A 25673-nucleotide genomic window follows, 5' to 3' on the forward strand; every position below is an offset into this window, starting at 1 on the left:
GGGAAACCAGGGTGGGTGAAGTTGTTTAAATGATTGTACCTCAAATCAGCCTTCCCCACCCCGGCGCTTCCGGGGGGTGGGGGTGGGACTACAGCCCCCATCTCCCGCAGCCATGGCGGCTGCGGATGATGGGGGCTGTAGTCCCACGCACCCGGGCAGCTCCAGGACGAGGAAACATCGTTTGAATTATAATCCTTTAAAACCAGCCTCCCCAATCCTGGCAGGCACACCCAGATCCGTTGGACAACAGCTCCCATCATCCCCAGCCACCGATCGTGCTGCAAGCACGTACGCGGGGCTGCCGTACGTGTTTTCCTCTCCGCAGCTCTCGCGCCGCAGAGGCAACTCCCGCCTCTCACCTCTACACGCGTGAGTCTATGACTAGCTCTCCCTGGCTCCCCCAAAGCCAACGTCCCTCGTCTTCTTCCGGTCGCCCCGGAAGCGGTTCGCGGCCGGGGGGGGGGGCGGGCCTAGCGGTCTCGGGGCGTCGGTTAGCGGCTGCTCAGCCCGGGCCCCCTTCGCCCGCCGCGAGATGCCGTCCGAGCAGTTCCGCATGGAGACGGTGGAGGCCCTGCGGAGCAGCCGCAAAGGGCAGCTCACCTACTGCCCGGACTGGAGCCCGCTCGGGGAGGTGCGTGAGGCTCGCCCCTTGCCCCAGTTCTCTGCCCCTGATGGGGCCGCGCAGCCCGTCGCCCCGTATCTCCTCGTAATGGGTCTGCGTTGGACGTGGTGCGGATATGTGTTGATTCGGTTACATCTTTGTTACTATTTGGCTGCCTTGAGTGCTGTTTTTTATTAAATACAGGCGCAGGCTTACGTATGTTTAGCCAGGAAAAAAGCCCTGCAACTCCCAGCTTGCCTGGCTGGGGCACGCTGGGAGTTGTAGGACTCTTTTCTGTCTAAACACGCATAGGATTGTGGTCTAAATTTATATTTGTTGTTGTTGTTGTTGTTACATTTATATCCTGCCTTTTTGCCTCTTGTAAGGAGCCCAAGGCAGCTTACATGGTTCTCCTACTCTCTATTTTATCCTCATAACACTCCTGTGTGGTAGGTTAAGCTGAGAGTCGGTGACGGGCCCGAAGTCACCCAGTGGGCTTCATTTATTTATTAATTATTTTATTTATTGCATTTATACCCCGCCCTTTTTCCTCTTGCGAGGCACCCAAGGCGGCTTACATTATCCTCCTCCTCTCCATTGTATCCTCACAACAGCAACCCTGTGAGGTGGGCTGGGCTGAGAGTCTGTGACTGGCCCAAGGTCACCCAGTGAGCTTCATGGCCGAGTGGGGACTAGAACCCGGGTCTCCTGAGTCCCAGTCCAATGCTCTAACTAACCGTGATGCCACACTGGCTCTCTTTGCAAACTTATACTCCGTTAGGAACACAGGAAGCTGCCTTATACTGTGTCAGACCCTTGGTCCATCTAGACCAGTATTGTCAACGCTGACTGGCAGCAATGACTCTTCAGGTTTCAGGCAGGAGCTCTTCCAGCCCTACCTGGAGTTGCTGGGGATTGAAGCTGGGACTTTCTGCGTGCCAAGCCGGGGCTCCACACCTGAGCTATGGTTAAGGATACTGTAGTGCTGAAGGGACATGGTGCTTATGAATTCCCCACTGCTCATGCTCACCTTTTCCCAGCTTGTCTGATGCTGTGCCACAGGATTCTTCTCTGAAAGCATTGTCAGACCAGTAGGAACATGGGAAGCTGCCTTATCCCAAGTCAGGCCCATGGTCCATCTAGTCCTGTACTGTCACCACTGACCGACAGCAGCAGCTTTCTGGGCTTTCAGGCAGGACTTTTTCCTGGTCCTACCTGGAGATGCTGGGCTCAGGCACCTTCTGCACGCAAAGCAGGAGCCCTATAACTGAGCTATGGTCCTCCTGTCAGAAATTGGAAGTAAGCCTAATTGAACTTAATGGGATTTACCTCCAAGTAGACATGCATAGGATTGCACTGTTAATTAAAAGTCGCCCTAAGCATATTTACTCGGAGGAGGTAAATCCCATTGAATTCATTGGGACTTATTCCCAGATTAGTGTGCACACTTATTCAGCCTCTGAGCATAATCCTAGGTGTGTCTATGCAGAGGTGAGCTCTGTTGAGTTCAGCGGGGCCCCAGGTAATCCTGCATAGAGATTCAGCCTTTCAGCACAATTCTATGTGCCTTTGCTCAGAGGAAAGCCCCCCACAGAATTCACCGGGGGCTTACCCCTAAGTAAGTGTATGTAGGAATCCAGCTTTTCAGAGAAATGCTAAGCACCTTTATTCATGCAATATTTTGGTTTCCTTAGGAAATTCTGGAAGGATATCGAGGCCCTCCTGAGCTCTCTCCCTACTCAGGCTGGGTGCTAGAAAAAATGCTCTCCCGTTCTCCAAAGTTGCTTCCTCCCTTTACGGGCTCAGCTCCGGATGAGTCTGCCCTTTTACATGGGTTTTCCTCCCTCACCATCACTGCTTCTCCTGCCAGCCAGCTGGTCTCCACACCATTGACAACAGAAGCACCAAGTGATACACAGGTAACCTCATTCGTGAGAGTCCAAGGAGCCTCAGTTAGTGGCTCGTTCTTAGAGCCTAAGAGGCATATAAAGAGGTATGGCAAATGGAGGCCAAGGACAGGGCCTTTTCTGTGGAGGCCCATCCATTGGCCAGAGGAGCAGCAGCTGTGGGGATGTACTTATTTGTATTTATTTTATTTATTTAAAATATTTATATCCGACCTTTCTGTCTGACAGCAGACCTCCAAGGCACCTTACAATAAAATAAACCTTACACCTTTAAGACACCATACAATTTAAAAAGTAAATAAGAAGGCAAGACTGCAAAGCTGTAGTCAATATTTACGCAGTAAAACTCCTTTAAAACAATTTGGCAGTTTCCCCACCTCACTGGGCTCATATTTGGGGCTGCTAAGGGCTATTAAAACGGTGCTCAAATTGGAGTCTGCCAAATAGAGATTCAGGCTTCACATTAGCTACTATTCAGTAGGGGCACATTCCTAGGCCTGTTTAGACAGAAAAAAAGTCCTACAATTCCCAGCATGCCCCAGCCAGCCATGCTGGGAGCTATAAAACTTTTTTCTGTCTAAACATGCCTAGGATTGCACCTTTAGTTATGTAGCTAAATAGAGCTTGAGTCTATAAAAGGTCCCAATAAGGCCCTACCAAACAGTTCCAAGAAATTCCTTCTCCATCTGAAAGTCAGGCATACAAAACAAAATGGAAAGTGTGTCCCCATATGCTTCAGTGTGGGGATATTCCAGTGGGCTTGATGCTCTGCAGCAGCACCTCTCAGCTGTTTGGCCCAGGTACCAAGGCTAGTCTTCCCAAGCAAACGTGGAAGAATCATCTGGGCGGCCACCTTGACGGCTGCTGGGTTATAGGCAGATGTTCTCATTGGCTCAAGAGGCCTCCTCAGGTCTGCTTGTAGCGCTTGGTAGTTTGGTCTCTCTTCGTATTACAAGGGCGTCACCTGTAGCAAGTAGCTCTGCAAGGCTTCTGCTCTTTTGTGGCTCTCCAGGCTGATGAATTCTAAGGTGCCCTCATGAGGAATCCTACTGTCCTCACATTGGGACACATGCTTCCCCCGCCCTGTCAGAAACAGCGCTCGGCGCCCATTGCCCTGGGACTCCAGGAGTCAGGGGAAGCAGTGTCTGCTGCTGGCCAAAAGAACAAGGGTTACTGTCAGGATTCCCCTTTTGCCCTGCTGAGAACTCCAATAGCCAAATCAACACTCAGACAAGAGGCTGCATTTCCGAGGCTTTAATTCCATTCACCCTAATGAGGCATACAGATGCAAATTGCTATTGTGAGATTCACAGACTGCAAAGGAAAAGCCTTCAAGGAGTTCAGAGGGGAGCTACAGAAGTTGGTCTCCGTTTGGGAAAAGGCAGCAAACTCTCTTAACTTAAGGGGTGGGAGGGGAAACTCTCCCCCTCTCCCGTGACACCTCTAGGCGCAGCTGTTGCCACCAAGCCAATCAGGCAGAGCGCCGAAGTTCCACCCCTGCAACTCCCCGCTTGTGCCTGCATCTGCGCCTTGCGCCTAAGAGTTCAGGTTGTCCTTCCCTCGCCTGCCCCTGTTCGCTATCACTCACAGGGAAGTGTGAAGGGAGGGCCTGTCTGTCCAGCTGTGCCCCTGAAGCCTGGGAAAGTTTCTCCCCCACGTGTTGCAGCTCTTCCTCAGAATCTGAACTGCTCTGGCACTCTATATGCTCAGAGGCAACCCTGACACAGGCTAGGCTACTGCAGTGTGTGGGGCTGCCTTTGAAGACGGTCCAGAAATGTCAGGTGGTGCAGAATGCAGCTGCCCAAGTGTTGGTATGGGTGAGGCAATCAGATCATGTAACACCTTTACTGCATCAGCTGCCCTGGTTACCAGTGTGTTTCCGAGCCCAATTTACAGTGCTGTTTTTGACTGTTAGAGCCTTAAACGTTTTGGGACCATGTTACTTGAAGGACCACCTTCACTTATGTCAGCCTGCCCACTCTAAGAGTTCAGGTTGTCCTTCCCTTGCCTCCCCCTGTTCACTGTCACGGGGATGTGTGAGGGGAGGGCCTCTCTGTCCAGCTGTGCTTCTGAAGCTTAGGAAAGTTCCTCCCCAACGTGTTGCAGCTTTTCCTCAGAATCTGCTCTGGCACGCTATATGCTCAGAGGCAACCCTGACAGTTACGGGGTCGGTGGCAGCACCTCTATCCAAGTGAGTCTGCCACCATGGGGGAGGGCAGCCTGGCCCCACCTTGGATATAATGCGTTTTTGCAAATCATTACTATGTGATCGCTCTCCTCTCCCTATCTCCAGTGCTCCCCTTCCCTTCTTTGTCTAGCCTTTTTAATTCGGAAGCCTGAGGGCCTTTTTGTTCCTGATGTGAAAATATAAGAAAGGAATACTTTTCTCCTGGGCTGTTAGAGAGAAATCCTATGACCCCTCTACAGCATCTGGTGGGCCATAGGATATTTCGCGTTCTCAGATCTGTGGTTGGAGATAATGTCCTGACTTTGGAGGAGGGAATCCACATTCCAACCCCCGTCTACCCCTCGCAGCCAGCGTGGAAAGAACCGCGCCTGCTGCCTATCCAGGTTTGGGAACTCAACCTTGGAGAAGGGTAAAAGGGGCGTTCCCGTGGGCGGGGAGGGGAGGGGACTGGAAAGGCCAAGATGTGAGCTATCCCAAGTCCTCTCCAGCCTCCTTCCCTCCCACTCCCAGCTAGACGGACAAAAAAGCCCGTCTAGCAAAAATGCAGAGTGGGAGAACAGGGAGGTGAAGATCACCTCTGTGGCACCTCCTGCTCTGCACAGGATGATCATAAGCCTCCGAATTTGGAGGCTTATGATAATTGAGGGTGGAAGTCATAGGATTGTACCCTTAATGGATGAAGATTTTTGTGTTGGTCGTTATATCCTTATTGTTTTTATTGTGTTGTATTGCTTGTTACAACTTTTTTTTTCATAATTTTAATTTCTTACTCTTCTTAACCGGCTTGAAAGTTAACCCTCCTGAAAGGTGGGTTTTAATTCCATCCTCATTCTCTTGTGCACTTGTTCAGCTCTGGGTTATATCAAGATGTTCTTCTTCCAGATGCAATGTAAATTGCTTGGACATAGGTGATGTGTTTGGGCTTTATTCACTGGCACAACTGTTTGCCCCTTTCCTTCCACTGCTACTCTCCGCCGCTGCTTCACAGCTTCCAGTTTTGAGTCCAGCTTCTTACTTGGTCCACACAGGGTCACAAGAAAGGGAGAGCTCCAGAGAGTGACCGGGAAGCCTTTACTCTGCCTCCGCTCTCAAAAGGCACAGGGGTAGATGGCCTGATACGATTGCACGAGGAGATCCAGAAGTTGAAAGGGAAGGTAAATGACAAGCCCGGCCTGTGGGGGTGAATGCAGTGTGGCTGAAGGAGGCTGTGAAAACTAACACCCAACTGCAACCTTAAAAGTGGCAGAAATGAGCAGGCATAGATCAGGGTGGGGAACCCGAGGGTTGGGAGGATTTTTGGAGAAATGCTGGTGAGGCTGCATTCTGGTGGCTGAAAGGAAAAGGGGTGGAGCGAAAAATACAAAAACTGCCAGCATGTTTTAGCGTAAAGCCCTCGCTGCCAGTAACGAAGCTTTAGGAGAGGCATTTCAACCTTTTACAATGGGGGCAAAACTGTACAGAACCCACCAAACACTCAGCAGTTGTGGGAAAGTGGATGGGGCCAGGAGAATGGGGCATTTACATCCGGGGAACCCCACAGGGCCAGGTTGGGCCCCTGGTCCTGAAGTTGCCCACCCTTGGTGTACTGATTGATTTTCTTTGTACTCCACCTTCCCACCAAAAAATGGTACTCGAGGTGGCTTACAGGCATAATTACAATGGACTAAAACAATAAAATACCTTAAAATACTATACACACATAACAATTACAGAATAAAAAATAAAAACAGCACCCAACCCAACAGACCCACTTACAGGCCAAAGGCCCTCTTGAATAAAGCTGCCTTTGCTTGCTAGCGGAAGGACAGCAGAGAGGGAGCGAACCTGGCCTCCCTCGGCAGGGAGTTCCACAGCTTGGGAGCGGTCACCAAAAGGGCCACCAAGAAGCTCACCACCAAACAGGCCTCTGAATTTGGTGGTCTCAGAAGAAGGGCCTCGCCAGAAGAGTTGAAGGACCGGGCAGGCTTGTATGGGAGAATTCAGCTTTCAGATAGCCTGGTCCCAAGCCATATAGGGCTTTATAGGTCATAACCAGTACTTTGAATTCTGTCCAGAAATAGACTGGTAACCGGTGAAGCTGCTATAACAAGGGAGTCTCCATAACAAGTCACAGGAGTGAAACTGGTGTAACAATGGAGTCACCGGCATAGACCTTTATATTTGTTACCCCGGTCACCAGTAAGGTTTGCGCTTGGATATGTAGATGATTTGGTGCAGAGAACAACAAGAAATGATCTTCTCACGTTTGTTCCAAATATATTAACCCCAAGTAGAATAAAATTTGCAATTTAATAGAAAGGTGAAGATCCCTGCCCATTGTGACGGTTTGCATTGCGCATGCATTCAGGTTCCTCTGCTTTCCTTCCCAACCTGCAGGAAGAGCTCAAGCAGCGCTTGGAGCTGCAAGAGCAGGTGGTGAAGGCTGCCTCAGCGGAGGCGAGTGAGTTGCTGAAGCGCTTTGACGAGCTGAAGGAGTTGAAACAGCACCAGGAGTATCAGCACTTGCGGCAAGAGATCGAGAACAGGTGAGCGGCTCCGAGCATCCTTTGTTTGTCTTGAGAGAACCTTTTTTTGATTCCAGTCTTGATGCATTGGCTGGGTTTGCACAACACGCTGACCTACTCTCAGTGGTTGAGTGTGGCTTGTTGTTGAACCGTAGGTTAATGTGTTGTCTGAACCCAGGACATTTTCCACAGGGTGGCTTGTCAACCATGTAGTTTGGCTTATTTTTCTCAAACAGGCCACCTTGAGAGCCCATTGTTGCTGGGTTGTTCAGTGTGGTTAACAAGACACCCTGGCTGCATTCAGACAACACGAAAACCCACGGTTCAACAACAACCCACACTCAACCATCGGGTGTGGGTTAGCATGTTGTGTGAACAGCCCCATTGTCCTGATGGAATTGTCACAGAAACCGCTGCTTCTGTTTTCAGCTCCAAGGAAGCTCAAGGGCAGCAGGAAAAACTAAAGGAGGAACACCGCCGGAGAGCAAAGGTTTGTGCCTAGGGGCACGGAAAGCCCACCCGAGGCAGGGGAGGGGGCTGGGATTCAAGATGAGCTGAGTTAGCAGGAGCAGGAAGATTCTTGACTCTTTGCCCCTAGGTGGTCCATGGCGATCCCCAGCTGCTGGCTTGTGACCCAAAACGAGGTCAGGCCCCTAACCTGAGTCAGCCGCCCCGGCAGCACCCCCACCCTTTCCTTGTTTGTTTACATTTTTAAGATATGGCAAAGAAGGTGGGGAGAGAGACCAAGATCAGAAGACAGAAAGAGGCAGGAAAGGAGAAACATGAAGGAAGAGATGAGGAAAAGGAGAAAGATGGGTGTATGTAGTGCAAATCACCCCATTATAAGTGGGCCCCATGGCTGTACGTCGGTGCCAACTGCTGCCGGTGTCCGTGACGGCGGGGTAATACCCTCCCCGTGGTATTTTAATGTTTATTGTGGACCGCTGAGGGATACTGTTATATCCAGCCGTATACAGGCGTCACAAATAAATAAAATGAGTGGCGCTGCGTGTCCTGCGTGGATGGTGTTCCCCTTACCGGAGCGTGATGTCCGGCCTGGCTCTGCAGTGCTAAATGTGGACTCGAAGGATCGGGGGATGTTCGACAGCAGAGGCCCTTCCTCCCGATGACTGGCTGTTGTTCGCTGTCGGTCTCTTCCCTAAAACATATCGCTCTCCCCACCCCCCCAAAGCTCTTAAGCCGGAAATTGCGGGAGGCGGAGCAGCAGCGGCAGCGGCAGGAGGAGCTGGAGCGCCATCGCAGAGAGGAGGGCCGGGAGCGGCTGCGCCGCCTCTACTCCGTCCAGGAGGAGGTGCTGCGCATCAACCAACAAATCGGCCTCAGCTACAGACATAAAGAGCTGCCGGGGATCGACCTCTCCCTGTACAGCAGCCGGGGCAATCAGATCTGCGGGGAAGTGTCGGGGCTTGTCCGCCTGGCCAGCGAGGTAAAGGTTCTTTTCGGGGGCCCAGAGCACGCACTCACACTGGCGCAGACCTTCTGGGTAGGCCGCTCCAGTCTTTTCCAGCAGTGGGGTTCCCCGGCCCCGGGCTCCTTGACCTCTTTTGGGGCCAGATCCCCTGTAGAACCCTAACCTGTTATATCGGCGTTCTCCGACCTGGCGCCCTTCAGACGCTTTGGACTGGTCCCCGTCATTTCCAGCCGGCACATATTTTTGGACGTGTTCCTTTTGAATGCATTTCTAAAAACATATTATTTCCTCGCACATGCCTACTGTATTTTATCCCTAAACGTGCATTGTCATGTGCTTTTTTCTTTGTGCCAAGAAGCACATCACAAAATTCAGAGAGGTGCAAAATCTGTAGGGCGTCTGCATCCCAATCAGCTGGCTGTTCTTCACTGTCGGTCCCTTTCAAATCAAACTGAACAAAATCCCCAAGAGTTCCTGCTCGGGAGCCTCCCAGTCTGTGGTCCTACAGCGATCGAACGTGTTTGGTAATAATTGCGGCGCTGACAACAGCTCGCCTTTTCTCCCGGTTTCTGGCAGAGAGCGTTCCCCACTGAGGCAGAGGTGGCCTCGGCCGAACATGTGCTGCTAGAAATGCATCAGCTGCTCTCTAACATGCAGCAGGAAATTGCTCTGGCCACGGAAGAGAAGAGGAGGCACGAGGAGGAGTTGGCGGTGGTGGCAGCGGCGGCGGCAGCGAGGGAGAGGAAGGAGGAGTTGCAGAAACAGGAGCTAGCGAAAGCCCAGGTTCCTGAGCATGGTGAGCATGTCGGAGGAAAGCCTCGGAAGGGTGATGAGCCCGCTTGCATCTTCCTTGCCCCATTTTCACTTACATGCCATCTGTCTAGTAGAATAAATACTGCATGTTGTGCCAACGATCCTGCATTCTCTCCATGTTTGTTTTCAGGAGTCATTTCAGGGCCATTACAAGACAGCTTGCTGGCTGAGGCAGAGCAGCAGTGGTTTGCCACCCCCAGCCCCGCACATCGAGGTTCAGAGTAGCCCTGAGCATGTGCAGAATTGGCTTTAATGGAGCACTTGTTTTAGATCAGTTGACAGAACAAACATAATGCACGCTACTGTGCTGCCTGCCTCCTTTTCCCATAGGGCTGAAGATATGGGCCCCCAAAGGTCTGAGGCTGGGCCAGAGAGAAATATTTGCTTCAAGAGATAGTGTGTCCCTGCTGGTTTATGCGTCTGTTATTACCTCCCCTGTTTTTGTTGCATTTTCCAATGTGGAATCACTTGTGCAGGCTGATCCTGTTCATGTTGTGAGGGCTGAGGAGGAATGATCAGGGCAGCTGCCCCCCCCCCCCCCGCATCTTCCTTACTTTGCCTAGTGGTAGGACCAGCCCTGTCATTTTAATACATGGCTGGATTCTTTTGAGCAAACGAAAAAGGAAGGGGGGGAAAGGATTCAACACGTCTGTTTCAAATATATACATTAATGTAAGCGATTCATATATCTAAATAAGCAACCAGACGAAGTTGAGGACTGTAGGAGGTACGTTCAAATGTAACTAGAGCAGTCACATCTTCAGATGGTTGAATGATAGGTGGTGAGTGCTTCTCCTTCCAGACTTGAAGTATAAGTCTCTTTGCAAGTGTAAGACACACACACCCAGTCCATTCTTGCTGTATATCCATTAATCCCCACATCACAGGAATATAATTTAAAAGCACATGAACATCCGCAATGATCACAGATTTTTCGAGAACAAGATACGTGCGAGCGATGCCTTCCAACCAAAAAGAAGCCACTGAGCATGCTTGGTGTATCTGTGTCACCAGCAAAATCTGCTCCTTTGCTGCTCCTTCTGTTCTTCCAAACTAGATTTTTTCTGGAATTACTCCTGCATGTTTCCAAAAATGAATGCAACATAGCTTATGCGCTGATGTTGATGTGATCAACTGCTTTTAAACCTGTACCTAAAGCCAGCAGGCAATGCTGTCCCAACAGCCAGGCACCAACATCAGTGTCAGAATGGTCAATGAAACAAGTTGTAGACCAATGGCAGATCAGGCGCAGCACTTTGGACAGTGAAAATCAACCCTTGGATTAATTGATGTGCAGCTATCACAAGGCTTTGGGATAAATATATTGTGTATTTTGGGGAGTGCAGTGCTGATCTCTCTCTGGAGGGAGGGTGCTTGAGAGTGCTTGTTTTCTAGTGCTTTCAGAGCATGTCATCATATTGACCTACAAAGCCCTTAGCTGCTTGGGGGCAGGTCACCTGAAGGATCGTCCCCTTCCATACGCACTTGCCCAGAAGCTAAGATTTATTTATTCAAAGTATTTTTATCCTGCACCTCAGTCAAAAAGGTTCCGGGATTGGCTTTCGTGCAATCCGTAAAACAAGACAATCCCTGCCTGAAGGCTTACAAGCAAAAAAGGCATGACATGCAAGGAAAAAGGGATGGGGAGGGAAGAGGAAAACATTGACTAGTCCTTCAGCGGGGCTGGCGGAATGGCCCTGCTTCTCCCACACATCTCCCTCTGTACGGCCTGACGGGATGGGTGCTGCTGGTGAGAGCTGAAGGAAGAGGGGCCTTCATGGGGGAAAATCGCCTTCAGAGGCCCTTCTCCAGGTCTCCCCGCCAAATGAGGCGAGGCGGGTGGCTGTGAAGGAGAGGGCTTTTTTTCGTGGTGGTGCTTCAGTTGCGGAATGTCCTTCCCAGAGAGGCCCACCTGGTGCCAACACTGCGGTCTTTTTGGTACCAGGGGAAGACCTCCTTCTCCCAGGCTTTTTGTCCTCAGGTTTTTTTAAAAAATCGTGTTGGTGTGGTTTTAGATCCGTTAACTGCTGCCAACTTTCCCTTTGTTTATTTCCTTTGGTTTTATACTGCTTTAAACGTAAGGGGAAGGATCCAGCAGGGGCCCTGCCAGTCACGGTCTGCACGCGCCCAGCCCTGCTGGTCGCCACTCCTCCCGCATGTGGCTGCAATGTAGCGCTGCTGGGGTCAAGTCCCCGAATGAGCGGAAGTGCTTGTTTCTGGAGGGGGCAGGCCATGCCTTCCAGGAACGAGCATCTCTGCATGTTTCAGGGCTTGTCCCTGGAAGCGTTGCATCTCAGCCTCAAGCGGTAGGGGGCCCGCCCGTAAGGCCCTTGTTGGACGCTGCCCGAGGTTTTTATATTATGTTTTATTATGTTGCATGTTATAGATTTGAGTTGTGTTTCATGAACCGTCCAGAGAGCTTTGGCTATTGACCTGTACAGAAATGTAATAAATCTGGGTTGCCTCCTGTCCTTGCTGCTAACCTGTGACTTTGCTGTGATTAGGGCTTCAGGTGAAGGCAGAGGAGAAGACCATGCAGTGGTACCAGCAGCTACAGAAAGAGTCTGAGCGGTGCATTGCTTCCTTCAGTAGGTTGGCCAACAGCAAAGACGGACAGGTAACAGTGCCCCAAGGCCAAAGGAGAGCATGCGCAGAAAAGGAAGGTGGTATAAGATCGGCTGCTCGGGACCCCCCTGAGGCACTCATACAGGAGAAGGTGATCCCTTAAATCAGTCTTCCCCAACCTGGTGCCCCCTAAATGCTTTGAGCTTCAGCTCCCATCTGCCCCAGCCATCATGACCAATGGTCAGGAATGCTGGGAGTTGTAGTCCAAAACATCTGGAGGACGCCAGGTTGGGGAAGGCTGCCTTAAATAGTCAGGGCGCAGGCCATGAAGGACTTTAAACATGATACATAAACTTCGCTATGTTCCAAATGTTTGTTGCGAAGGTGGCATATACATTTTGGCTTGTTTTTCCTCTTCCCTCCTCATCCCTTTTTCCTTTTGTGTTGTGTTTTTTAGATTGTAGAAAGAGTGTGTGTGTATCTTCTACAGAATGCCTACTGTATTTTTTGCCAAGAGATGGGCAATTGATCATAGCATCGCTGCAAAAGGCTTTTTCCCCCCTCCAAGGGAGTGCTGCTGTTTTGGAAGAATGTTCCCCCAAAAGTGCCCTGTGACACTTCTTGCTGTAAAAAATGAACCTCCTGAAAACTCAGTAAAGCCCTGGTTGTGAGCATTTCTTTCTTTTTTCAGGAGAAAAAAATAAAAATGGATTTACAGAAAGCAGCTACTATTCCTGTTAGCCAGATTTCTACCAGAGCAGGTGAGCACTCATTTTCATATGCACCGTGGAAGACACCTTTTGGCTACAGTGGTGTCACTTAATGGCTAATAAAGCCATAAGTAGCCTAGAACCAGGTTACGTTAGGGACGCCTGCCCCCATATAGAGCTGCCTGGGAGTCAGCACTGGCTTTAGAGATTTTTGTGTGGAAAGACTCTGTGAGATCTGTTAACTTCTGGTACTTAAAACAAATTCTTGGACTCAGAATTCTTCAGTTCTAAGTGTATGAGGCTGCTCATGCAACACGCTAACCCAGGTTCAGTGGTTGAGCGTGCGTTGTTTTGAACCATGGGTTGTCTGTTGAACTGTAGGTTAGCATGTTGTCTGAACGTAGCATGTTTTCCACAGGGTGGGTTATTGTGTTGTCTGAACGCAGCCAGGGTGGCTTGTTAGCCATGCAGTGTGGCCTGTTAACCACCCTGAACAGCCCAAGAACAAACCATGGGTTCTCAAGGTGGCTTGCTTGAGAAAATAACCCACACTGCATGGTTATCATGCCACCCTGGCCACGTTCAGGCAGCATGATAACCCACAGCTCAACAAACAACCCACAGCTCAAAACAATCTTGTGTGCACAGCCCCTGTTTCTTACTCCTGGCTCTTGAAGGTGGATCTTTGGGTTCTTCAAAAAGAAAAAGAAAAAAGGGGTCATTCCTGCAAGCCTGAAGGTCTGCTCTCTTCTGCTAATTTCTTTCTTTCTTTCTTTCTTTCTTTCTTTCTTTCTTTCTTTCGCCTTCCAAACTCTTGTATTCTTGTCTTCACAGGTTCCCAGCTGAAAGAGATATTTGACAAGATCAACAGCCTTCTTTCCGGAAAGTCGGTACACTGCGGTGGCCACAACGTGTCAGTTACTCAGCATCCAGAAGGGCTGGAGTTTGTTTATTTCAAATTGGCAGAAAAGTTTGTGGTGAGGAAAATGTATTGGCTCCATGCTCTGTTTTTAAAATATCATTTTTCTTTCCTCCTGTTCTTAGTCTTTCTCTGCGTGAAGTTTTAAAATTCCTAAATTGTTTTGGGGTGCAATCCTATGCATGTTTAAACAGAAAAAGTCCTACAACCCAGGATGCTGGGAGTTGTAGGCCTTTTTTCTGTCGAAACATGCATAGATTGTGCCCTAATAGTTCTTAGGCACAAGCTTATGCACGTTCAGAAAGAAATACACCCTACAACTCCCAGCTTTCCCCGGCAAGCAGTTCTCATTTTGCCGCACTTGGGGAGGGGCTATTTAAGAAGCCCGAGTTGCCGTCTTTGAGCAACAACCAGACCAGAGCCTGAGGGCAGCAACTTTTGGGTCTTTTCAGAAACAAGGCGAGGAGGAAGTGGCGTCGCATCACGAGGCGGCGTTCCCCATCGCCACAGTGGCTTCGGGCATCTGGGAGCTGCACCCCCGGGTGGGCGACCTCATTTTGGCTCACCTGCACAAAAAGTGCCCTTACACCGTCCCCTTCTACCCTGCGCTGAAGGAAGGGACTTCCCTGGAGGACTACCAGAGGTGACTAAGCCTTCAAGGTACTGGGCACGTGGGGTGGGGGGGGGACACACACGGACGGATGGACACCCCCACACACACGCGGAGAGCTGGCTTTAGTTTGGCCCCCCTCCTTCGTTGCTCTTCAGTCCTGGTGAGCCGGCCTGGGTTGCACTGGTTGACACGAATTGAAGACCCAGCAAACCAAAAGGAGCCCATGAAGGGTACAGTGAAGCTCCCGCTTTTGAGGCCTGCCGGGGCGAAAACGGAGGGGCTGCCGAGAGTCTGACAGGCACCGGTGTGCGGATGGCGGGTTGTGCTCAGCTGGGGGGAAGCCGCACATCCCGCTGCCTGGCTCTCCAGCAAAGGCCACGCAGGCTGTGTCCTGCCCGCAGAGGTGAGTACAGGCTCGCCGGCCGTGTCCCGGCCTCTGCCCAGATGCTTGCTAAGTGGTCCCCAGCCTTGCCTCTGCGTCTCAGGCCAAGGCAGGGGGCACAACCGGGAAATTTAGCTCAGCCGGCTTCCAGAAGCAGACTGGACAGTTTCACAGTGGAGATTCAGCTGGAGTCAATCGACGACCCTTTGTCTCAGCCAGCAAATGCTGATAGCTGGCACGCAAAAGGGCCCATAAAGTTCCCCGTTCGTAGGCAGACATATTGTGGAATGGCAAGGGTGAGGCAGGGGTGTTGCTGCATGCTTAGCTCCTGGGCTGCCGAGAGGCTTTTGTTGGGCGCTGTGGGGTGCTGGATGGGGGCCTTCACCAGCGGCAGCCAGGCTGGCACACTCCCTGGCTGCCTTCCTCACAGGACAAGTTGGCAGGAGGCTTTCTTGGCTACTGCAAGGAGGAGGCTCTCTGAGCGCCCCTGCCAAGCTGATAGGGGTGGGGCACGGGCCTTGTGAGCACAATTTGTGACTTGGCTAGCAAGGGCAGCCAAAAATGGTGGGTTCGTTTCATAAGAGCCCTGCTGGATCAGGCCAAGGGTCCGTCTAGTCCAGCATTCTGTTCACACAGTGGCCAAACAGCTGTCGACTGGGAACCCACAAGTAGGATTTGAGTGCTACAGCACCCTCCCACCCATGTTCCGCAGCAACTGGTGTACCCAGCATACTGCCTCAGGTACTGGAGGAAGCATAGCGGCATCAGGACTAGTAAGCATTGATAGACTTCTCTTCCATGAATTTGTCCAGCCCCCTTTTAAAGCCATGCAAATGGATGGCCATCACCACATCTTGTGGAAGTGAACTCCATAGTTTGACTCTGCGCTGTGGGAAGAAGTCCTGCCTTTGATCTGTCCTGGATCTCTCACCAATCAGATTCATGGAGTGACCCCGTTGGGTTCTGCTATTATGAGAGAGGGAGAAAAATGTCTCCCGCTCCATTTCCCCAGTTCTGTCTCTTCTCCCATTTCTTTCTTTGCCCAATTTCCATCTCTGTTGAAAGGGAAGAGATAACTTTAGCTAACTCTAAACACTTTTGTTAGGGTGGGGAAGAAATATAACCAAAACCATCGACCGGTTGGGAATATTCCAACTCTAACCTGGACCGATTAGCAAAGAACAGCAGTGCGTAACTAGTTCAGAGCCAGGCACTATTGAAAAACATTAAAAGGAGCCACTGTGGCACAATGGTTAGAGTGTTGGACTAGGACTCAGGAGATCGGGATTCTTGTCCCCACTCGGCCATGAAGCTCACAGGGTGCCTTTCGGCCAGACACCGACTCTCTGCCTAATCTGTTCAGAGGGTTGTGAGGATAAAATAGAGAGGAGAAGGAAAATATAAGCTGCGTTAGGTTCCTTGCAGGAAAAAAGGCAGTATATAAATGTAATAAATAAATAAATAAAGCTCTGAATGGCCATTGATATTTTGGAGGTAACATAATTACTGTAGCATAGTAACTGAGTGGATAATTGTATCCTGGGATATGTTTCTGTTGTCCTCCGGTGGGTGAGTGTCTAAGAAGAGACCAGCACCTTGAGCGATAACCCAGCTAAACTGGATTCCAGGGATTAGAGCTGAGGAATCTGAGAACTGGGCACAATTTCTGTGTCTGATCTTAACATCCAAATTCATGCATTCTGCCCCCGAAACGAGATTGCAGAGCCAGCCTTGGTTCAGAATTAAGCTTTGATCGCGGGGACACCAATCCACGTGTTCCATTTCAGGGCGCTGATTGGTACGTGTCTCTTTTGGGTGTGCAGGACCCTTGGTTACCAAGTGAAAGATGCCAAGGTGGAGCCACAGGACAACTTCCTGAAGCGGATGTCCGGGATGATCCGTCTGTATGCTGCTGTCCTTCAGGTGCAGTGGCCTTACAAAGACAGGCAAGGGGTATGTGCATTATGTTGTCACTGTTTCTCTAGAAAAGATTGACCTTTTTGAGTTTTATTCCGTTCCTGCTTGGCCTGATTCTTATTCCTCGCCCTGAGTTTCTGCAGCCCTCACTCATTCCTCCTTCTGTTAGAATATCCATTCACTTTATGCAGCCTTCCCCAACCTGGTGCCCTCCAGGTGTGTTGACCTACACCTCCCAGAATCCCCCAGCCAACTGGCTGTGGGATTCTGGGAGTTGTAGTCCAGCACATCTGGAGGGCACCAGGTTGGGGAAGGCTGACACAGACATGGTTTGAATGTAATGACAAACCATTTAATTTACCATGATTTATTGAATTCTGGGTTGCCGTTATGTGCAAACCTGAAACTATGGATTAACTATGGGTTATTAATCACGAACAACCCACGGTTTGTTGTTGGCTTGTGAACTGTGGGTTGTTTAAACCATGGGTTGTCGTTACATGCTAACCTAGAATTGTGGGTTGTTAATGGGCTGTTTTGCCGGGCTACAGAGGCAGTGGGCAAGAGCGGCCAAAAAACCCAGCCTCTTTACATGCCAGTACTGCAGTGCTGCAAAGGGAGTTGGAATATAGGGAGGGAGTATGTGAAGGAGGAGGGAAACAGACAACCCAGGGACTGAGAAAACAAACCATGGTTTGTTCAATCATCTCCCAGACAAACTCTGGGTATAGGGCAACAAATCATGGTTTAGATAAACCATGGGTTAGCTTTACATGTGAACCAGGCCAATGGCTGGGTTCAGACTACACAATAACCCACACTCAAGGGTTGAGTATGGTTTGTCATTGCACCATGGGTTGTTGTTGAAACATGGGTTATCGGGTTGTCTGAACCCAGCCACACTAACAAATCATGATTTGTTAACCTTGAACAACCTACAGTTCTCAACCCAACCACAAACCATGGGTTCTCTTCATGGGTTGTTTGTGGTTAACAAACCATGGTTTGTTAGTACAGCTAGGTTCAGACAACATGATAACCCACTTTCAGCAACAACCCATGGTTCAACGACAACCCATACTCAACCCTTGAGTGTGGGTAATGTGTTATCTGAACCCAGTCGATGTGTGTGGGGAGAACCTAATGGATTCTTTAAAACTGCCTTTAAATCAGCCTTCCCCAACCTGGTGCCCCCCCCCGATGTTCTTGAATCCCAACTCCCATCTGCCCCAGCCAGCATGGCCAATGGTCAGTAATGCCGGGGGTTGTCCAAAACATCTGGAGAGGGTGCTAGGATGGGGAGGCTGCTCTAAATCATCTTTGACCAAGCTGGTGATTGACACAGCTGGGTTTACTTTGCAGCATGAGCAAATGCCCTTTCCAGTTTCCAGTCCTACTCGTGCTTGCTCAGAGGTTCCCTCGTGTTTAGTACAGCTACTTCTTGGCAAGCGTTCACAGGATTGTGGCCTGCGTTGGGGAGGTTTAGGAAGAGATCTCAGCAGTTTTGCATGGTGATTCTTCTGGGGATTAGGGAATTCACAGTCATCGGCTCCCCTCCTTAGACTCATCCACATGGATTGAACCATGCGTGGCGCTGGCTGGCACAGATGTTGAACATGGAGCCTCTGGCAGATGTGACAGCTACCATTCTGTTTGACTTCCTGGAGGTAGGTGCTGTTTCCTATACTCCCTTCCATTTTTCCCCCAGCCCAGAAAAGGAAAACCTGGCTCTGTATTGCTCTGCATTCACAATGTTAGTGTTGGGATTGCCTCATTTGGGCTGGACGCAAAGAGGACTCTGTCCCCTGCCAGCATGCTGATTAAATGGCTTTTCCCATCACTGTGGACTTCTTCAATGTCAGCGCTATTTCTGACTGTGTTTGCGAGAGCGTCCAATGCAGGCCTGAGCAGGAGTGCAGGCAAAGCCCCAGCAGAGCCCGTGGCACTCGCCCTGACCGCTGCTGTCTGCTCCTGGTACAGCTGCGATGCCTCCAGTCAAAACATTCCCCTGTGATGTCTGTTGTTTAGCATCGTCAGTAAAAAAAAAAAGGCCATGTATCTTATTTTGTTATTTGTGATATGGTCTATAGACTTCTATTCTATTCTGTATTCTGCTGATTGATTGATAACCCTTATATCCACCTTTCCTCCAAGGAGCCCAAGGTGGTGTAAATGATCCTATGCATTTTGTCCTCACAATGACCTTGTGAGGTAGGTTAGACTGAGAGATAGTGACTTACTCCACTACAGGTTCTAGTCCCACTCATGGCTGAGTAGGGACTAGAACCCAGATCTCGTGAGTCCCAGTCCAACTCTAAGCACTACACCACACTGGCCCTCTCCTCTCCTCTCCTCTCCTCTCCTCTCCCATCCTCAATACCATTTGTAGAGCCATACAGTTGGAGGGGGCTTGTTGGTCATTGAATCCAACCCAGGGCAGGAAATCCAGAGTTAGAACGTTCTTGGCAGATGGCAGTCCAGCCCCTGGTCGAAGGCCCCCAGTGAGAAGATCCCCCCACTTCCCCAACCCTCCAGACCGCCTGCCACTCCCAGAATTCCCGGCCAGCAGGGCCAAGGGGCGTTGCAGTCCCACACATCTGAAGGGTGCCAGGTTGGCGAGGCTGGCCGAGGTCATTGGCTCCATTGGGAAGCTGCTCTTTGCCCTCCGGGGAGGCAGAGAACAACTCCCTGCCCTCTTCCGCGTGACAGACGTGCTGCCGGGACGTGCTGCGCGGGCCTCTCTGCAGCAGGCGTGTGATGGCGCTCCCGTGGAAATGCTGGGGGCAAGAGCTGAGCCCTTGGGCTCCAGCCTCCATCTTCCTTGGGCAATGTCCCCACCTGGAAAACCTGACTCTGAGCAGCTGAGCACAGGTTCAGAACTACCACTCAGGCCGTCTTCTCCCTTTTTGTACACCAAGTCAGGGTAGCAAAGGGATGCTCGTTCCTACAGGCTGCGTGCAGTCGCTGAGTTTGTGGAATTGCTTGGGGCAGCCTTCCCCGCAGCTCCCACCAGCCCTGTGGCCATGCCGGCTCAGATGATGGGAGTTGTAGTCCGACAAGTCTAGCAGGCTAGGTTGGGGAAAGGCTGGCTTAGGGTGCAATCCTTTGCATGTTTAGACAGAAAAAAGTCCTACTTTTTTCTGGAGAATGCTGGGAGTTGTAGGACTTCTTCTGTCAAAAACATGCATAGGATTGCGCCATTTGCAGGCAGCTGTTTTTGGCTGTGGTCTGTGATGCCGTATTTGCCCTTGCCTGTCGATCCCTCTTTTTGGATTCCCCCAGGTCTGTGGGAATGCTCTCATGAAGCAATACCAGGTGCAGTTTTGGAAGATGATCCTCCTCATCAGAGAAGAGTATTTTCCAAGGTAAAAGACGGATCACTGAAAATGGAGGAAACACTGGCACTGGATTGGGGCTGGCTGCTCTAAGGAGGGGGGCGGAGGTTCCCCACCTTTCCAAGGCGGCTTTGCCAAATTGCTGTTGTCACCAAGATGGCTATCCCCTCTAATACTAAACCGAAATCTGCATTTCAAAACTCCTTTGCCCCCCTCTCCTTCCTGTCATGCTTTTAAACTAGGGCTACAAGCTTTAGGGTGCAATCCTATGCATGTTTAGACAGATAAATGTCTACACCTCCCAGCATGCCCAGGCCAGGGAATTGTAGGCCTTTTTTTCTGTCTAAGCATGCATAGGAAAGCACCCTTAATGGATTAAGAACCTTTTGACTAACTAAAAAAATCCGCCCCCCATTCATTGAGCAACAATTTTTTTAAAATGTTAAGTTATTTTAATACAAATACGTACTTATAAATGCTGTAAATACCAGGTCCTGTCCCTTCCTTCTCATGAGGAAATGCCTTTTCCTTTGACACACATCTAAACCATCTAAAAGTTTCTGAAATATACTTCAGTCATATGCAGATTTAGTTAACTGAGTGATTAATCTGTTTACAAACTCACTTGATTAACTAAGATTTCTTTAATTGCATGTCAACCGTATTTTAAATATTTGAAAGACATCAATGTATTACCTTTCCCCATTATTTTTTCCCCTCTGGCTTATCCATCTCCTTCACCCTTTCCTCAAAGTGCTTGTTTTCTATATCCTTTAGCACTCCTGAGCCTTTCCCAAATTTGTTCCTAATTGTAAGCATCTTTCTTAAATGGTAATGCCTCAAATTGAGCACAGGCCTCAGCTTGGGTTCTTAAACTGGGGCTGGGTAATGAAGTACTATTTCCTAAGTCCTGGATATGTTGCTTCTGTCAATGTGACCTATAATAACATGGGCCTTTTGTGCCGCAGCATCTCGTCATTGGCTCATGTTCAGTCTGCCTCCTAGTTATTGGCTGTTGCTAGCCTTATAATGTTCCCCTTTATTCCTCATAGGATTGAAGCAATTACAAGTGCTGGAGAAATGGGTTCCCTTGTAAGATTCAAGCAGTTCTTGGAGGTAATCCGGTGTTCTCTACGTTTTATTGCTTAAATATTTCTGCGATATCAGGATCGCTGCATTCTGCACCCTTCCCTTTCCCTTCCAGATAGTTTCAGGGGTTTTAATCTTTTGTGCACACAGTTCCCTGCTTCTCAGACTGGTAACAGGCTCCGTCAGAGGTGATTAACATGTGGCCCTCCAAATGATGTTGGATTCCAACTCCCATCAGCCTCAGCAAGCATTGCCAGTGGTCATGGGATGTTCCCTACCCCTGCACTGTTACTGGGTGTCTCCTTGTGAGAGAGCACTGTACGGTGGTAGTGGTGGGATGCTTACTTACAAATATATGCAATAAGGGAGCAGGCAGGCAGCCAGACATAGGGCTAGTCTGCAAAGCAGCTGAAATCCCCCCCGCCCCCCCAGCAATCAAATACCTTCCTTTTGGAGCCTCCCCCACTCCCACCCCTAGGATCCTCCCTCTAGACCAGGGGTGTGGAACCTCAGGCCCAGAGGCCAAAGCTTGGCCCTGTGGAGATCCCAGTTTGGCCCTTGGGGTTCCCCAGAAGGCTCTGCTTGTTCCCCTGGCCCCGCCCTTTCTCCCAACCACCAATCATCTGGTGGTTTCCTGGCTTTTGTGCAGCCTTTTTCCCATTCTGCAATATTGAAATCCTCCTCCTAAGGCTTCATTACTGGCAGTACAAGCTTCAAGCTACAATATGCTTCAAGCTACAGTATGAAAGAGGCTCCCCACCCCTGCTCTGGACAGCTTGCAGTCTTCAAACTGACTCATCTGTTGCCAGCTACACCACCATTTTTGCTGGCTAGACCACTTCACTCTCGCCACCAGTCACCAGAGCATCCATCTGGCCTACCCACTACCTAAGAGCCAGTTGAAGAAATATCTTCCAGCCTTTAGGGCCTGTGGAGTCACTATCCTCTGCTAGCTCCAAAAACATCTACTGACCGTCAGCACAACATGGAGCAGCACTAAAGGTGGCTTCTCACTGCCCAAGGACATCCATGTTACAGTGCCCTCGCACGTTTGCATTGTCCACGGAGATGAAGAGTAGCCCGTTTCCTAACTTGCCAAAGAGGCTGGTAGGGGCTGCCACATGCCACAGTTTGTGGAGTCCTGCAGCCATTCTCCTCTGAGAGTGTGAGTGCCAGTAATGCGTGCGATCGCTTGGTCTCCCCTTGCCTGCCCCAATTTTAAAGTACTCTTTTCTTTCCTCTTTCCCAGAAATGTTTGCAACGGAAAGAAATTCCTTTACCAAAGGGGTTTTTGCCACCATCCTTTTGGAGGGCATGACTTTCCTCCTTCCGCCTGCACCTTCTCAGAAGCTCAGAGTCTGGTCTGGTCTTCATGGACAAGTCGCTAAAGAGATTTGCATTTTTAAAAAACGTTTGGATTGTACAGATACCACAGGATGTCCAGTCAGTTTTACCCAGCTGTGATCAAGTTCTTTGTTTCGTAAGATTCAGAGCTGTAGCAGCTTGTTTCAGAAATGTATTTTGTGAAGCATTTTAAAATGTCTGCACTTGCATCTTTCTCTCACCTCTTTTTTTTTTGCAGGTTATGATGGGACACTTTACACACAGCTGGGTTGCATTTTAACAGCTGTCGCTCCTCCTCTCAAAGAGTTGCAGGACCAAGTTTGCTTGCTTGTCCCAAATGACTCCAGAGTCTAATAAACTCTGCAGAAATTTAATATATGTGCAAAAGAGCAGTGTGTCTCTGTTTTGAGAATACTGAGATCATGGTGTAAGAGATCTGGTTGTAAAACATTTTTAATATCACAGGTGGCATTTTAACTTATGGCTTTTAATTAAAACATCGCGGTGCTTTAGCGAAACAGTAGCAGTCAATCGTCTGTTAGGTTCAAAGTGTAGACCCAGTGGAAGCTTTTTGGCTCATTAAAGGCAACACTCCTGTACTTTTAAAGGAACATGCTAATTGATTTATTCTCCTCTTTTCCAGAAAAGCTTTTAAAAAAGAGCTTTGTACTTTATCAAAGTGAGGAATTGTCATTATCCCCTAAATGACAGAGCATTTGGTACTTTGGGAGATTAATGTGTTTCTCTGGCTTGTGTACGTAATTGGTTTGGATGGAGAAGGTCTCCGCAAAGTATTATGCTTTTAATTTTCGTGAAAACAGGACAGAACTGTCATCCCTGTTCCTGTAGCCCATAAAATGGGGGGGGGGGGGAGATGACACACCTGTAGCACTCTTGACCCAGAGGTAAGCAACTTCGTGGACTACAAGATCTTCTGGACTACAACTCCCATAATCCTTGTCCATTGGTCATGCTGACTCGGTCTGATGGGAGTTGTACTCCAAAACATGGAGGGCAGCCTACCTTGGCATTTGATTATGTTGGACTCCAACTCCCATCGTCCCTAGCCAGCATGGCCAGTGATCAGGGATGATGGGAGTTGTAGCCCCAAATTCCACCCCCATGCCGTAAACAAACTAAAAAGTTGAGAGCACATTTGTATTTCTATGTATTAGTGCTATGCAATCAAATAAGTCCTTCGTTAATTGGTTTTAAACTTAACCAGAGTTTTCATATGGACGTGATAGAAAGGCAGGCCTTTGACAATATAGGAGGGTGTGTATATTGGTTTATTCTGGACAGCAATTCTATCAGTCTGACTGAAATACTGAATTACTTTTTTGTATAAGTCTACTACGATAATTATTCTGAGAATATATCGTCGGAGAAAGCAGCTTCAAAGATAATTAAAACTTCAAAGAGCTATATTTTAAACATTTTGTTCAGTCATTTGCTTTCTTTTTTGTGGATGTCTGTTGTCCAAGTAAGACTCTAGAATGTTTTAATGTCACATTAAATGTTTTATGGAGAATGCATCTGGTTCTGCCTAGGAGAAAGGTGGGTATGGTTTACTTAAAAAAAAGAAGATGAAAAATAAAAGTTGATCTCGTGTTACAGGTTGGACTTTACAATGGATCCCATGTCTGAAAAGGTTGAAGGCTACTGAGTTAATTTAACCTTTTTAAAAACCTACCGTAGCCAAGGGAATTTGATACACAAATATATACATACCACCTATCCTATATTTTTCTTCTTTGTCAGAAGTCCCTTTCCCAGAATTTACACATAATTTTTCTCATTCTCCAATACATGCTAATGGAGATAAGCAGGGGATGGGAGAGAATAGATCTCACTCCTATTTTGTCCATTTAATGGCTGGTTCTTTATGGCTGTTACTTAGATATTTGTGCAGCCTGGTCTTATGCAGTGTTTACTGATTTACAGCATTTTATCCTGCTTTTCACATAATGTCTCCCTAAGTAACTCACATCAATTAAAAAGATAGATAGGCTCTGCCATTAGGTTCACAAACTTAGAACTGACCAACAAAGAAATCTTGGGGTTGTGGCGGAGAGCTGGATGAAAATATCCACCCAGTGTGCAGCTGCTGTAAAAAAAAAAAAGAAAAGGCAAATTCCATGTTAGGCATAAGTAGAAAAGGAATTGAGGATAAAACTGCCAATATCATACTGCCCTTATACAAATCTGTGGTGCAACCACACTTGGAATACTGTGTACAGTTCCAGTCACCACACCTCAAAACAGATACCATGTTCTTAAGGTGCCATCTCCTTTCAGAGGTTAGCTATCATTACAGCTATTATTTTTGACGCTGCTGCTCTGAATAGTCGTATAGAAGTACAGCTGAACCATTCCCTCAACTTCTTTAACCACTTCTTCCAATTAATCTTTTTCCTTCCATTTCCCCTTGTATAATGAGTTGGAGTATGGCGTATTTTTTGCCTCAGATAATATGTTGTTGTTGTTCAGTCATGTCCGACTCTTTGTGACCCCATGGACCATAGCACACCAGGCCTTCCTGTCCTGCAGAGCTTATGGCTTCACTGAGTTACGCAAGCCCCTTCGCCTCAACAAGGCAGTGATCCATGAAGGGGCAGATAATATGACTGATGACCAAATCATAGATTTGGAAAAAGTGCAGAAAAGGGCAACTAAAATGATCCAGGGGCTGGAGCATCTCTCCTATGAAGGAAAATTACAATAGCTGGGATTGTTTAGCTTGGAAAAAACAGTGAGTGAGGGGATACATGATAGAGGTGTCCAAAATTATGCATGGTGTGGAGAATGTGGATAGGGAGACATTTTCCTCCCTCTCTCATAATACTAGAACCCAACAGGGTCACCCCATGAAGCTGATTGCCGAGAGATTCAGGATAGATCAAAGGCAGGACTTCTTCACACAGCACAGAGTCAAACTGGAATTTGTTTCCGGAACACGTAGAGATGGCCACCTATTTGCATGGCTTTAAAAGGGGGTTAGACAGATTCCTGGAGGAGAAGGCTATCTATGGCTACAAGTCCTGATGGTTATATGGTACCTCCAATATAAGAGGCAGTCTGCCTATTTATTTATTTATTTATTGCATTTATACCCCGCCTTTTTTTCTCTTGCAAGGAACCCAAGGTGGCTTACATTATCCTCCTCCTCTCCATTTTATCCTCACAACAACAACCCTGTGAGGTGGGTTGGGCTGAGAGTCTGTGACTGGCCCAAAGTCATCCAGTGAGCTTCCATGGCCAAGTGGGGACTAGAACCCAGATCTCCCAGCTCCCAGTCCAACACATGGGTGGCGGGGGCATTGCTCTCAATGTCCTGCTTGTGGGTTTCCCATA

The 25673-nt window shown here is 48.9% G+C and overlaps 1 protein-coding gene across 1 annotated transcript; it reads left to right on the forward strand.

Annotated features, from left to right (window-relative positions):
- The first annotated feature begins 443 nt into the window (after window positions 1–443).
- On the forward strand, window positions 444–23753 carry GLE1 (GLE1 RNA export mediator). Its single transcript, XM_084821437.1, has 16 exons — window positions 444–631; window positions 2296–2520; window positions 5725–5850; window positions 7073–7221; window positions 7630–7690; window positions 8393–8647; window positions 9209–9428; window positions 11950–12062; window positions 12702–12771; window positions 13555–13697; window positions 14092–14282; window positions 16458–16587; window positions 18114–18218; window positions 19834–19916; window positions 20939–21002; window positions 22225–23753. Exons 1-16 carry the CDS (start codon window positions 533–535, stop codon window positions 22291–22293), a joined length of 2103 nt encoding a protein of 700 aa, XP_084677563.1. The 5' UTR covers window positions 444–532; the 3' UTR covers window positions 22294–23753.
- The last annotated feature ends 1920 nt before the right edge of the window (window positions 23754–25673 follow it).

This window comes from Heloderma suspectum, chromosome 14 (genome assembly GCF_057233095.1).
Source record: "Heloderma suspectum isolate Gila_16-S chromosome 14, 16-S_ref, whole genome shotgun sequence".
NCBI classification, from domain to species: domain Eukaryota; kingdom Metazoa; phylum Chordata; class Lepidosauria; order Squamata; family Helodermatidae; genus Heloderma; species Heloderma suspectum.

Bases quoted from the DNA above. Each gene is read 5' to 3' on its own strand.
- GLE1 (XM_084821437.1), top strand. From the start codon at position 533: ATGCCGTCCGAGCAGTTCCGCATGGAGACGGTGGAGGCCCTGCGGAGC. The intron at 7,222-7,629 runs GTGAGCGGCTCC...TTCTGTTTTCAG, and splicing joins CGGCAAGAGATCGAGAACAG to CTCCAAGGAAGCTCAAGGGC. The intron at 16,588-18,113 runs GTATGTGCATTA...TCCCCTCCTTAG, and splicing joins CTTACAAAGACAGGCAAGGG to ACTCATCCACATGGATTGAA.